The sequence below is a fragment of the Mugil cephalus genome, chromosome 7, assembly GCF_022458985.1.
Source record: "Mugil cephalus isolate CIBA_MC_2020 chromosome 7, CIBA_Mcephalus_1.1, whole genome shotgun sequence".
Classification (NCBI taxonomy): domain Eukaryota; kingdom Metazoa; phylum Chordata; class Actinopteri; order Mugiliformes; family Mugilidae; genus Mugil; species Mugil cephalus.
Window position 1 is genome coordinate 22,456,559 of NC_061776.1, and position 14,949 is coordinate 22,471,507.

Sequence of the window (14,949 nt, forward strand, 5' to 3'; positions counted from 1 at the left end):
CGTTAACCTGTGTGACGTTAACGGACTGCAATACAAAAGAAACTCAGGGAAAATGAAGATGAAATAAATAAAAAAGAGAGTGAAGAAGAAAAAAGAAAGACAGACAGTGGTAAGTGGAGCAGATAATGATATAAGCATAACATTACCAGTAAATGACTACTGTTATTGAACAAATGGTGTTACTTTGTGTGAGACCAACCTGTGCTAACATTAGCTTCAGGACGTGAACACTGTATAAAACTGACGGTTCCAAAAAAAAAAAAAAAAAATGAAAAAATAAATAAATACAAAAAAGGGTCACCTAATGTTACTGTCCTGTCCTCCTTGACAGGAAGTAGCAGCAGTCTATTTCAGTATTGAAATGTGGAGTATTCAGTATTACAATATCAGCATTGAAGCCTCTTTAACAGCTATTTAGCCTATATCGGCAACCGTTTTTCTTAACTTTTTAATATTTAATTATTTATTCAGTCATTGCAGTTCCAGCAACATCCACCTCCAGCAGGACAGCAACTCCTACCCCTCATCATGACACGTCACCTGCTACTAAAACAGGTTTTATTTTATTTTATTTATATTTTTATTTTATATTTATATGATGCCAAATTATTTACAGTGTACTGTAACATCCTTGTTGTTACTTAGTTATTTATTTTGTTTTTGTATTGTTCTTTACCATTTCCTTTTATAGGGCACTCACTGAAATTCTTGGAAATTGTCATTAAAAAGAAAAGTCATCCCTCATCACACAAATGGAAACATCAGAGGCCTCCTATATTGACCAGCTGACTTAGAAGGCAACTGAGAGCAAGGAGATGGAGGTCGATCTGCAGAATTTAAAGGAGAAGCTGGAAAGTCCCTATATCAAATGCAACAGGAGAAAACCTTTATCAGGCAATTGTAAAGAATTATATTCTATTATTTATGCACCTTGTAAGAAACAGAAACCCAAGGAAGTTCAAGGAGATGGACTGGATAGTATAGTAGTAGAATAGTAAATAGTAGAAGTCCCTAGGTTTGCTTTCTTGAGGGAAAACAGTGACACCCTTATTTTAATGAAAAACTCTGATTTTTATATATTTATTAAAATGAAAGTAAATCTTGTACCCTTTAATGTCTTTCATGTCATGACCAAGTGGCGGCTGAGTCACTGATCAAAGTGCTGGAAGATTTATATCTTTTAATCAGTATGAACTGGGTGTCTGCGACAATATTCCTGGAAACAAGCCGTATTAAGTTGAGCTAATCTACATGAAAAGATATCTTGATACAAGTGTGGAATGTAAAATCACCATCAGACAGTTCCAGCAGGGCCAGAGGTTTCTGCTTATGTAAACCCAAAGTTTGATTTTCATTTTACGAGATCACTTTGAAATGTTGCAGGTGTGTAATGGAAAGAGAAGATGAAGAGCTGCCTGCTGTTTACTGACTCATGGTGTATACAGCATGAAATCAGAATACAGTTCATTCCAAAAGAAAAGACAGATTATTATTATTATTATTATTATTATTATTATTATTATTATTATTATTATTGTTATTATTATTATTATTATAAAATTGCAGTTTTACTTACCCCGGTAGCCCGTGACCATTGAACCACGCCTGTTGCCACTTACAAAATGACACGGCGTTATATAATCTTGTACAGAAGGGGGCGGTATACACTATAAAGTTGTTTGCGATCCGACAGAGAGCCGAGAGAAGCCGAAGAAGAAGAACAACAAGAAAGAACACTAGCCATCATTTTATGTGAATGACACAGAAGAGAGGGTTACACAAGTTGTTTCGTAGTCTAAGAGGTATTGTGTAACATTTTCGATTTGACAGTGGCTGTGATTATTTTCGTTATGTTTGTTTATTGATGTTAAGATCGCAGCCTGTCTCACGTCCAAATTTTCTGAACGTTAAACCAACACCTGCCGTTAGCTGACTGGTGCTAATAACTGTTGTTGGGTAACGTCAACTTACACAGGAGGTTAATTTAGACGTTAAAGCCGTTAAAACACTGGACTAACACAGGACTTTTGTTTTCTCATACAATTAAACGTAACCTCAGATAGTGTTGCTTTAGATTTCCTGCCATGTCGCTGTTTGTAATGTTTTTTATTACTAATATCGTTAACTATAAATTGTAACTTCAACAAAGCAGCCAGCGAATTGCTTCCATTTTTGAGCTAAGAAACGACCTATTCTTTCGTTCGTATTGTCAATTGTAGCCATTGTTTCTCTTTGAAACATATGTTTATTGATTCACGAGTGAAGGGCAGCACTCAGTGTTTTTTTGTTGTTTGTTTGTCTTTCTAGATACAGCATCTAGAGGGACTCCCTTATGGATTCACCAAGGCAATCTAAGAAGCCTAACGTCGGCCGAGAGCCAAAGCGTGGCCAGAATCAGTCAGGCATTCCTCCTCAGAAAGACGCCTATGCCCGGCTTCTAAGCCAGCACCGCAGCCCCAGGTTCAATCAGTATCTGGAACAATATGCAAAGGACTTGTCATGTCCAAAGGAAGAAAATGGGCCAAGCCCCCCACTCAGAGCACAGAGTGAAAAGATGAATATACCGCAGCAAAAATGGGACCACGCGTCCAATGATTTCTCTGACTCAAAGGACTTCTCCCCGTCTTATATGAAAAGTAAAGGAGAGGAGAGCTCGCTGTCTTTGTACATGGAGAAGCTAAGCCTTCGTAACGCACAGCAGGATTATGAAAGGAAGCAGGGTGTGTCTGACAAGCAGCGGCGGGGACAGAGAAGGGACACCACCACGAGCCATGATGGAGACATCGAGTCTGGCGAGGAGCTCGGTTCTTTCAAACCTAATGAAACAAAGAAACACCAAAAGCAGCAGAAGAAGAAGAAGGACTGTAACAGAAATGTGGCCTCCAAAGACGCCGACTCATTCGTCGGACGTCCCCAGTCCCCGCAGAAGGCCAGTGCAAGTGAGCAGGAGCATGACAAAATAAAGAAGTCGAAGAAGAAAAACTCGCCAAAGCACCCAGAAGAGGGGACGGTCAAGTCTGGGGTTGATGCTCAGGTGTTGAGGCCCAAATCCCCCAAAGACAAAAAGCTGCAGCAGCCCCAAGGTAAGGTGCAGGTCATTTTTATGGAATGTATTCTCAGTCACTATAAAATATAATATATATAGTATATATAACACCTTTTACTCATTTATGATTGCTTAAATTCATTATTTTATTTTCAGCTTCAAGTTCTCCTGCTGACAAGCGTAAGAACAAAGGAGGAAGAGGATCTAAGCAACAAATGTTTGAATCCTACCTGAGCTTTGAGGAGGTTTCCCAAGGCCTCAAAAGAGGAGAACTTATTCAGGTAGAAACATGAGACTAAATGAGTATGGATTAAGTCACTCAAGATGATCAGATGTTGTGGAAGTATTGGCTTTATAATGTGTTTATTTCATGTCATGTACTAATAAAATGTAATAGTCATCAGCAGAATAATCTAGTTAGGTTATTTCTGACAATTGTATATTTTCTTTACAGGGGCAATTAAGAATCAACCCTAAGAAGTACTATGAGGCTTTTATTCCATCTCCTGTAAGTTTCATCCCATCTCCTCTAAATTCCCTTTCATTTTTTTTTTGTCCTGCTAACCAGCACAGATTCTTGCTTTTCTCTTCATTTGGTTTTTCAAAATGGCCGCCACATTGGCATCCATCTTTGATAGGTTCATATCAAAAGTGAAAGTCGGGCACAAGGCAAACCTTTACTTTTATGCTTGCAGGATGACAAGCGGGATATATTTCTGGATGGGATTGTGGCTCGCAACAGAGCCTTGAATGGAGACGTAGTGGTGGTGCAAGTCCTCCCTCAGGAGCAGTGGAAGGTAAACATTTGTCTTTACTTTCACTTTGCGGCAGCATCAACCTAATTCCATTTTTAGATGTGCCTCCACAGGACAGTGAAAATGAGTAGGGGTGAGTGGATCAGCAGATGATGACTGTTTTCCTGTCTAGGTTGTGAGGTCTGATACTGACTGTGATGGTGCCAGTGAGTCCGAGTCCCAGAGAGAAAACGCTCAGAGGAAGTCAGAGCGCGTCCGCAGGCCTGATGTTGTCGTGGAGGACCAATGCACCGACCGTGATGAAGTCAACAGCAAACGTCAGAATATCACTGACACAGGTATTATTATACATGTATATTAATCTGTTGAATTTGGTAATGGTGAAAAGACTGTTCGTTTGATTATGTAACGCACTGAAGCAACCACAAACCTAAACGGTTGTGCCAAAGTTCTGCTAATACATCTTAATATTTTCTTGTGATGGAATTAGGGGAACCTCTGGAAGACCCCTCAGCCCCAAGGTCCAATGGGGAAATCCTCCAAAAGACAGCTAAAGTGAGATATCTGAATATGTGTTGTGCTGTATTTCTTACTCTACTCTTCTTTTTCCAAAAAGATCAAAACAACTAATACGTAAAACATTACCAGGAGCCTTAAAACCACTTCTAAATGACTAAATGCGTGAACAAGTTTAATATATCTCTACTGAACTCCTCTAGAACCCCGCTCGTTGTCTAACAAAAGTCTTTTGTGGAGCTGTAAAGTGAAACGGTGTGACTAAAAGCAAATAAAATCCAAATAGGTTGCACTAACTTGCTACAACAACCAGATTTGCATAAACATTAGCCTGAGATCACAAAAGTGCTATTTATTTATTTTTTTAAGCAGTGATTTGTAATTTGTTCTCTTGTATTCAAGATGTATATAGAGAGGCAGATTTATTTCCTTTTCAATTTTTCCTTCTCATTTGTCTATCAGGTGGTGTACATTGTCGAGAAGAAACACTCGCGAGCTGCGACTGGTTTCCTGAAGTTCCTCCCAGACAAGCCCTTCGCCATGTTTTCCCCCGTAGATCACCGGGTGCCGCGGATCAACGTTCCCCTTGCCGACTGTCCCCAGGACTTCTGTTCCCGCCCCGGTGACTACGCCAACACCTTGTTCATCTGTCGGATCACAAACTGGCCAGCTGAAAGCACCTTTGCTGAAGGGTGAGCGTACTCATTTTGTAATCATCTCACAGGGGACTGTGTACTCTGGTTTGCCGTCAATCGTTCTGACTCCTAATGTGTTCCCTCAGGCACCTTGCTAAAACGTTGGGTCAAGCTGGAGAAATTGAGCCAGAGACAGAGGGCATCCTGATAGAGTACGACGTTGATTTTTCCGAGTTCTCAGATGAGGTGCTGGACTGCCTCCCTAAAAATCTCCCCTGGACCATCCCACCTGAGGAGCTGAGAGAGAGAAAAGACCTGAGGTAGGACGCCATAGCCCAAACCCATTTATGTGGTTCTCTTATTCATGTGTTCTTTAAGTGAGATCATGTTTCGTGCTTGGTAACACATGACATCTCATATTCCTACACATGATGTAGTTGATGATCTCACAAAGAACTGTTTATAATTTTTAGGAAGGAGTGTATCTTCACAATTGACCCTGCAACTGCCCGAGATCTGGATGATGCCTTGTCCTGTAAACAGCTTCCAGACGGTAAACTACTTTTTCATGCATAATCATGTGTTCACAACATTTTCTACTGGTTGACAGAGGAACTAATGCAGTAGATTGACTATGGATGGACTATTCTACTGTGACAATGAGTAAATATTGTAGAATAATCCAACACTTGTAGTAAAACGGGTTTGCATGGCCCCGTGTTAGCGCTGTGTGCAGATGTGGGGACCAGGGACCAGAATATCACCTGTGCACTTTAATGTAGAAGAGTAGATAAGTAATAGTAATGTAGACCTAATTCTCATTAGAATATGAGTCTTTTGCAATTTTATTAAGAGGCGTGTTCCAGCTCATACAGACAAAAAACTTTCTATGTGATGGTCTTACAACCAGTCAGTCATTTAGTTGTAAAAGAATCTAACTCTACTGTGCTTGGATGATGTGCGTGACTATGCTGTCACTCTCTCGTCCTTCGCCCCTTAAGGCCCACCCAAATGATTTGATTGATTATGATCCAGCAAAGATCAGCCTGGTTCTTTGCTGGAGCACAATCTTCTCCCAACGCAGTGATAAGGCCACCTTTGTGACACAAACGGAGGAGGAAGTTTGTCTGGCTTCCTTCCAAACTAGGGCTATCCTGTAATGTCTGCCCTCGAACTTTCAGAGTAAAAGGCTAGGATTGTGGTGTTTTTAACCACCAGATGGGGACAAAGAGTAGTATTTGATGTATGTATTTTTTGAAATTGGATTGCGTGAACATATCGATCAAATATATAATTTATCTTCTCTTGAAACTTTTATTGACGATATAACATTTTACCGGGAGTGGGGAAGGTTTGGTCATATTTTTGTTTTGTTTTTTTGTTGTTTTTTTAACAGGCAACTTTGAGGTTGGAGTTCACATTGCTGATGTGAGTTATTTTGTGGAGGAGGGCAATGCTCTGGATCACATTGCCAGTCAAAGAGCAACTAGTGTTTACATGGTTCAAAAGGTGAGTTAAATAAAAATGTTGTGTATTTATTTAATTTGATTTATTTTGTTTAGTTTTTCTCGTTCCATCCTTTGTCAGTGGGACATTTTGTTGATCAGACTGATGATGTTTCTGTGAGTACTCACCTCTTCTTCAGTTCTCAGTCTCAGTCTCTGTGTTTTGTCGTTCTCCAGGTGATCCCCATGTTGCCCAGGCTGCTCTGTGAGGAGCTGTGCAGTCTGAACCCTCTTACGGACAGACTCACTTTCTCCGTTATTTGGAAAATTACACCCGAGGGAAAAGTACGTTCATATTAAAATGGCACATGGTGGCTCGTTGATCGAACTCTTCTTTTTAGTGCCTTTGGTTCCATGCTCTTGTCTGGTCCATTCATTTAGTTCCTCTTCACTTGCCCGTCCCTCAGATCCTCAGTGAGTGGTTTGGCCGCTCAATCATCTGCTCCTGTGTGAAGCTGAGTTACGACCATGCTCAGAGCATGATTGAGGCCCCTGAGAAGTTATTCTCTGCTGAAGAGCTGCCACCTGTGGACGCCCTGCACCCAATTGATGAGATCCACCAAGCTGTGCTCAACCTGCACTCCATTGCAAAGAACCTCAGAGCTCAACGCTTCACAGGAGGAGCACTCAGACTAGACCAGGTTAGTGCTGCTGAATAACACACGCTTTCTTTAACGTAGGTAGGACATAATCTATAGAAAATGCTTTTATATAGATTTTTAACTATTTATCATTATTATCATGATTTTAACCTTCCACACACACATGCTGGCTTTGGTCCAAGAAACACTAAGTCAACAATTAGGCATTTTCTGACTGGTTGTACTCTGATTTGCTCTTCAGCTTATAGAAACCAGAGCACAAGAAGGGAAGTGAACAAAGTGACCAGGTTCAAGGGCAAGCAGAAGGCGTTTCTCATTTTACATCTTTTTCTAATCAGAACATTGAAACACATTGATTTATCATCTAAAATTAAACAACTGATCAACATCATTCAGAAGAGGTTAGCCCTCTATGATGAGTTGTTGCTCTTTCTAGCTCCTACTTGCTCATCGGCTTAACCCAAAAGAGTTATTTCCTTTCACTCACAAGATGGCTCAGCGACATTTAACAAGCTCCTCTGAGACAAGCTCATATTCCCACAGTTTTATCTCCATGGTATTTTCTCTACATTTTATGGTTCTGTTGTTTCTTTCAGATGAAACTTTCCTTCACACTGGACAAAGAGACAATGATGCCCCAAGGCTGCTACGTCTACCAGTACAGAGACAGTAACAAGTGAGTTACATGCACCCTTCAGTTCAGTCTGTCTGTATCATCTCATGCGTAATTGATTTCACAGATAAATTATTCTAGAGTTCATAAATATACGTCATTCCCTCTTGCTGCTGTTAATCTATAAGGCATTAAACTCTATAATGCATTAAAACTGTCCTCTAGATTGGTGGAGGAGTTCATGCTGCTGGCGAACATTGCGACAGCCAACCACATTTACCGCAAATTCCCAGAGTTGGCCCTTCTCAGGCGACACCCTCCCCCAAAAGCCAAGCTGGTGGATGAGCTGCAGGAGCTGTGTGACCAGCTGGGGATTGACATTGACCTGTCGTCTGCAGGAGCATTACATGTAACGCATACGTCATCCCATTTCTACTTGGACAGAAATTATTTTCAAAACTATATATTTGCCTGGTGTTAATACTTACATCAAATCTTAGGCGTGATAAACCACTGAAACCAGCGAAGGATGTTCTCCCTTAATATTAAAACCATTTCACTTTGGAGTAACGTTTGTGCTGTAGCAGATTACTGTTGTGTTGTGGCTAGTTCTGCCTCCCATTGCAGTAAGTATTAATAAGTAAAATCTCCTTTGTACGTCTTGAACATGCAGAAGAGTCTCAATACCATCCTCGGGAATGATGAGTATTCCAAGGCCAGGAAAGAAGTCCTCACTCACATGTGCTCCAGACCAATGCAGGTTAGAGCTTTTATGTATTTGTCATTACGTATGTTTCTCTGTTTACCAAGCTTTCTTAACTACTTTCTGCGGTATCGAGAATTTCCCCATTGTGGGATGAATAAAGGCTTATCTTATCTTATCTTATCTTATTAGGAAAATGATTTGCCCAGTGGCATGTAATAAATCTGGCCATTTCAGTCATCAGCAAGTAAATAATTGGGATTTGAATATGTGTTCAAATATGTTTTGTTTAGATAGAGCTTTAATATTAACCTGTTAGTTAAGGTTGCTTTCACACCTCGTTTGTTTTTCTGAAACCAGGAACTTTTCTCTGTGAGGCCTCTTTGTTTGGGCTGGTGCATGTTACACAGCTACTGCTTCTGAGTTAATAATCCTAGAACCAAGCAGTTTATTTGATATGAAACAGGACGTCATATGCTTTCAGGGCAGTTTTGAAGTGTAGTGTTGAAGGTGTTTACTGGATTTATTTGGATTATTGCTTTTTCCCAGATGGCGATGTACTTTTGTACTGGTGTAATGAAGGAGGAACAGTTTTTTAAGCACTACGCCCTCAACGTTCCTCTCTACACACACTTCACATCACCCATCAGACGCTATGCTGACATCATTGTGCACCGACTGCTGGCATCTTCACTGAGTACGTCCTTTTTTCCTTTTTCCTTTTTTTTTTCTTTTACAAAACGCTCTTTGACACGCAGAAACAGGCTTTTAAAACAACAAGACAGGGTTTCTGTTGTTTCAGAAACTGCTTCTGTTGTTGCTGTGCTAAGACCGAACAAAACGCCCTCAGACCTCGCTCTCAGTTGATTCATTGTTTGCTCTGTTGCCTTTGTTATTTCTAGCTCTATTCTGCGTGTGTTAATTACTGTATGTATTATTTAGCTCATACTGACATTAATGACTCTTCATACAGAATGCGGGCCTCATTTAGGCCTGTCGACACAGGACGTTCAAAAGCAGGCATCACACTGTAATGACAAGAAGACCATGTCCAAGAGGGTCCAGGAGCTCAGCTCTGAGCTCTTCTTTGGAGTATTTGTAAAGGTTTGTAACCAGATCTCACCATTCTAACAACTGTACCCAATGAAAACAAACGCATTCACTGTAAAAGCTCTTAGTATTTGTTTGTTACAGTGGTCACAATTTAACAGAACAGTTTACTCTGACATTATATGCTTGACTACTCAACTGTCAACACAACTCAGCCTTTATTTCTAAATCACCTTTAAGACGATAGCAGTCGGTCAATGTGCCAGTTAACAATTGTTTATATTGTGAGTAATTCTTTTAGTTATATTGTTATAAATGTTAATTGTGCCAAGTTATAAACCAGTTCCAAATTATACCTCTAAATTATTTTTTCTGTTAAAAATACCACACATATCACATTCTGCAATGTCTGCCATGCCCTACTGATAAGTAGTTTCAGTGTTCGCAGATTTAAACACCAATGAAACAAGACAGGACAACCAAAATGTTTATTAATGGAGAAGATGTTTTGTGTCCCCATATGATGCCGTAAGGGTCAGGACCTGAATTCTTTGATTGGACATGGTTTTCGATTGCGTTGGCTGTAAAATGTAGGGTTGGGCAATATTGGGAATTGTGGTATCGATCTGATACCAAGTAAATACTGGGCTAGTATCGCCGAAACATAATGACTTGAAACGTCATGATCATTGAATAACTCATAATTTTGTCTTTAGTTAGTTGATTATGATTATGAAAGAAAACAGGACAAATATTTAGGCAAATAAACATTTTTTTCTTAACTAATTACAGAATAAAACAATTTAACAGTATACATTTTAAATAATTCCCCTTTTACTACACACAATTGTTTTAAAAAAAAAACACATTAGTGCAAAAGAAGAAAAAAGAACAATCTCTGTCCATATCCACCGTTTACTACAAATGGGGATGGAGAAGGTCCTGCTGCGCACAGACTTGAAGCTGCACTCATATGAACTCTGTGAGGAGTATCGGAGATCCGATACTTATATATAGATATTTAGATCGACACGCCCAGCACTAGTAAAATGCCCATGCGGAATTGCCAAAGACTGCAGTTCCTCTAATGACCACTTGAGGCTTTCTCAAAAAGCAACTAAATCTGTGTTGATGGCCATGTTAAAATAAAAATGGTCATGACAGCGTGGTTAAAAAAAATGGTCATGACAGCTGTACATGAGGTGAATTTAGACTTCAGGTTACACGTGATTAACAGTGCGACTGCATTTGTGTACGTAACATCATGGGTTGCTAGCCATCTACCCAGGCAGTACCCACCAACCTCACTTCCACTTGTTCTCCACCTCTTCGCCCAATTTTGAATTGGCAGCGAACCCAGCGTTGTCAAGATGCCGATGAGACACACCCTGAGAGTCACAAACAGAATCAGGATTGTTACGGATGATGCAGGATTCTTTATACAGTCACCACTGAGCACAGGAACAGGCTTTGCCACAATATGCTGCCTTTTCAGGTGAAACTGTCTTGGTCTGTTCTCCATAGGAGTGTGGCCCACTAGACTCTGAGGCCATGGTGATGGGGGTGCTGGACCAGTCGTTTGATGTGCTGGTTCTCCGCTACGGAGTACAGAAACGCATCTACTGCAAGGTCAGCTCCAGTAACCTCATCTAACATCAACAGTTTCAGTCCTAAGATATGTGCATACCTGCTTTAAAGTTCAAATCTACTCACTTAGTATTTTCAGCTAATATTTTTAGTTTTAAAAACTCAACTAAAAAGTGTTTTTTATTTGGTAGTTGATCTAATTAGAGCTTGAGTTTTGACTGTATAGGTAACATTCTGTTCAGCTTTGTCTTTTATCTTACACAACATGATTATCCACAAAATATGATGAAATGTCATTCAAGAGAGAAATGTAATAGCCCAAACATTAAAACCATCCAACAGGTCACAATGATAAGAGAAAGAGTTTAAAATCATTTGTTTCCATCCTTAGTCTGTTGTGGGCCTGGACTCATTCCACCATCGTAAGGTGGGGAAGAAATCAGAGCTGACTCTGGTCTGGGCACCAAAGGACTCAGAGAGTCCCGCTGTAGAGCAGGTGAGGACCACACACACTGAAAATTCATTCCATTCTTTGCTATGGGATTATTGTTGCAAATGAAAACTGTACTCAGTGTATGTGGAAATGTAGGTCATGTTTTTATAGTTCTTATCGAGGCAGTTTTATTGTTATGGTGGTATAGATAGATCAACAGCAAAATGTTCTAGAAACATGGTTAGCAGTTCCAAGTTCTGTGTGTTAGTGGGTTACACTTAAGGATTAAAAAAAATAAAAAATAAACGACTTTTTCTGTAGAGAGTAGGGCAGCTAGAGGCGGTTTAGATGGTAAAATAGTGTCTCTGATGTAACAAGTGGACAGCTAGTTACAATAACACAAACACTCATAATGGGTTGTTTCTGTTTACAGGTCATTTCGATCTTCACGTTGGTGGAGGTGCAGCTCCAGTCGGACAATGCGCCCATGAAATACAGCGCGGCGCTCAAGAGGCCTGAGGACAGCAGGTCTTAAACACTTGTGTGTTTCCACCGATGTTTACATTGCACATTTTCTTTAGTTGGATGAAAGAAATGGCCAGTGTCAACAGTGGTAAGCGTAGGAATTACCAGTCAGACCTGAGTCAGTACAAGTCCCTTGAAGGTTTGGTTTTTCATATTTTAACTCACTTGGAGCACATGTCTGTTCATTTTCCAGTGTTTATTAGATTGTTTCCTTTGGGGCCATCCAATTAATATATGGAAGTGTGGCAAAATGTCTGAGTAAGTGTCTGGTTGGAATATAAAATATATAGTAAGTGGTTTAAATGTGCAATAACCAGATCCTAATACTGCTGTTTTGGCTCAGGTCTGAAGGTGAACAAAACTGCAGCAGTTTTATTTTGCTGTTGATTTATTGATCTAATGAGGTCAGCTTAGATGTGATTTGATTCTTTTACACAGTCTAATGTGTGACAACTGACTTTTTAAACTATTTTTAGTTTGATATTACTGACTGGCTTCTTGCTTTTGCCTTGCAAAGAGACCAGTGTTTGTGTTTTTGCAAAGCAGTGTGCCACACTATTGAATTTTACTTCTTTACTACTTTGATTGGCTGTGGTGGGTTTTAACTTGGCCTGTTGTGGCACTAGTGAAGCTACGTGGCTCAGAGGATAAAAATGCAGTAGTGAAAACTTTATTTTTTTTTCACTTCACAACAGATGCGTGTTCACAAAGCAGAAAAGTTACAACTGCTATATGCCATATATGGCAGCATCGGTTTGATTTGACTGTGTTTCATACAGGACCAGTTTTCTTTAGATTTCCCTCAGGTGTCAGTCATGTGATGCAGCAGCTGAGCCGCTTCAGGTTGGTCTTGTCACAGTCACAGAGGAATTTTCTTTGATTTCACTTCTTCTAAGGAGGGTGTGCTGGATCCAAGTTGTTGTTCTAGTGTCAACGACGCTACATGGTCTCTGTATTTATTGTGAAAACCGACGCCAAAGCTTAATATTTTATTTACTCATTAATGTTTTAATGGGAAACATAGGAATAACTTGAATATGAATTGCTGCTAAAGTTGTCGGTGGCCTTGATATCGTAATGAATTTTGTCCTTACTTTTCATCCTTCAGATTGCTTCCAGCTGCATCTTCTTTGTTTCATGTTGTCAAATTTCATTTGCACGGCTCACATACTTAGTGGACTTCCTTAATATCAAATGTGAATTTCATTATCTTCAGTAAATCTGGACTAAATACAGCTGCACAATTCTTAATGCGTGTCGGTCCCACCTGGGTTGCCGCTCATCTAACTCTGAATAAACAGTGCCATGTAGTTTCTTATAGTAGCTGCTACGTCTTCACAAATTATTATTATTTTTTATTTGAAATTTTCTGATGTTTCAATTCATTTTTGTCAGATTGGTTTTTAGTATTGTGTCAGATTTAGTTTGAAACCCCACCGAACTATTTTTTAGAAATGATTTTGTATTACGTGAATTGACATGATCTTTAGATGTATTTTAACCCAATGTCTCGAGTGCTAGATGCTAGATTGATGTGTATTTGTGATGAGGGTGGAAAAAAAATATATAACCTGGGACCCTTCAAATGCAGTTAACTAAAAAAAAAAAAAATTCAAGTACAATTTCTTTGGATCTTTTACAAAGTTATATTGTTAGTGCAGCGTTTGTCAGTATTCACAGTGGATTCTCTGTATAGTCTGTTGTACCTCATACAAAGCAATAAACAGTCGTCTGTGTCTCTAGGAACGAACGTCATGAACCACAAACGGTGTGTTTTGTTTTGTTTGTTTTTTTTGTTGTTTTGTTTCTTGAAAACTACTTTTTGCCATCGGTGCAGTGGTGCCTTCTGTTTAGTATACAGCGCATAAACACAGATAACGTCTGGGGGTTTCATTGCCAGCTACACAGAGTTATTCCAGCATGACAGGTCTTATAGTATAGTCCACACCCTTTTCAGTTGAAATGATTCTCAATTAAATGTGACGTTTGGGAAACATTTTTCCTGATATTTCTCTTCAAATGTATTTATTTGGCTGTTAAACAATAGCATGTTCCAGTCAGTCATTTATGTTTGGGATATCTTTTTTTGAACCCACAAGGGCAGAAAATATTTATTATCTGTTAATTCAGATTTACCTTGACAGCAAAAGCTCCCTTTAAATCAAGTCTTGGATAGATGTAACGTTCCTTAGTGACTTTTGCCACAGGAGCTACAGTAGAAGATCAAATAAGGAGGCGCCCATAAGCCAGTGGTCATAGTAAAACCCTCACCTCCAAAGGACTGCTTTATAGCTCATAAATCCAAAGGTTTTAGTTGGATGTTTGAGATATTTTTTCACTTCAAAGTGAGACAAACCTGCTGCTTAAGATTGCGTCAATGATCTTAGGCTTAATGACGCAAAAAAAGTTATACATTATATACACAGCAGCACACACAATGAAGCTGTGTTTATGATCTTTTTATTTTCTGCCTGAACTCTGTTGCAAGGAGTTCCTTATCAGAGGCGAACACGCCGACGTCACAGAATAATCAGCGGTGACTCCCACCTCCGTCTACTATGACTTAAAATCCAGAAATACGTGTTATTTCTAACCTTGCAACTGGGAGAAGACAGAAGCTGACAATAGAATTACTTGCCTTATCACGCACCTGTTACTGTGAGACCTGACTGAGCCACAACCGCAGGCTCACTGCAGTTCATCAAGCAGACTGTGCTGTCAACTACAGCTGCAACAGGAACAATTGAGGTTCAGTTTGATCCACACTTTCATTTCCTCCGTCAATTAAAAAGATGATAAATTTCATAGTTATACCTTTATTGCATTGACCGTCATCTGCATTCCTGGTTAACCCAGGCAGGGTCCAAAGGTTGCACATAAATTCATTACCCCTCTCAGTGACCCCGGTAAATTTATATCAAGGGCGTGTGTGCGCAGAGCTGTTTTGATATCAATATCTGATATGTCTTGTCGTCATAA

At 39.7% G+C, this 14,949-nt stretch overlaps 1 protein-coding gene across 2 annotated transcripts; it reads left to right on the forward strand.

Annotated features, from left to right (window-relative positions):
• Window positions 1–1,677: 1,677 nt before the first annotated feature.
• dis3l2 (DIS3 like 3'-5' exoribonuclease 2) lies at window positions 1,678–13,736 on the forward strand. 2 transcript variants are annotated; one of them, XM_047590300.1, is made up of 21 exons: window positions 1,678–1,802; window positions 2,314–3,083; window positions 3,203–3,327; window positions 3,501–3,554; window positions 3,742–3,843; window positions 3,974–4,139; window positions 4,292–4,356; window positions 4,780–5,009; window positions 5,099–5,272; window positions 5,426–5,505; window positions 6,349–6,461; window positions 6,635–6,742; window positions 6,865–7,098; window positions 7,656–7,735; window positions 7,898–8,081; window positions 8,346–8,432; window positions 8,925–9,072; window positions 9,349–9,479; window positions 10,950–11,054; window positions 11,404–11,508; window positions 11,879–13,736. In XM_047590300.1, the coding sequence occupies exons 2-21, from the start codon at window positions 2,333–2,335 to the stop codon at window positions 11,978–11,980; spliced, it is 3,144 nt and encodes a 1,047-aa protein (XP_047446256.1). In that variant the 5' UTR covers window positions 1,678–1,802; window positions 2,314–2,332; the 3' UTR covers window positions 11,981–13,736. The 2 variants fall into 2 exon arrangements, with proteins under 2 accessions (XP_047446256.1, XP_047446255.1); XM_047590299.1 differs by having other exon boundaries at window positions 1,697–1,802; window positions 2,308–3,083.
• The last annotated feature ends 1,213 nt before the right edge of the window (window positions 13,737–14,949 follow it).

Excerpts from the sequence above, each read along its gene's own strand:
- dis3l2 (XM_047590300.1), top strand. The coding sequence starts at position 2,333 with ATGGATTCACCAAGGCAATCTAAGAAGCCTAACGTCGGCCGAGAGCCA. Across the intron at positions 6,743-6,864 it reads AAATTACACCCGAGGGAAAA|ATCCTCAGTGAGTGGTTTGG; the intron begins GTACGTTCATAT and ends CCCGTCCCTCAG. Across the intron at positions 7,736-7,897 it reads CAGTACAGAGACAGTAACAA|ATTGGTGGAGGAGTTCATGC; the intron begins GTGAGTTACATG and ends ACTGTCCTCTAG.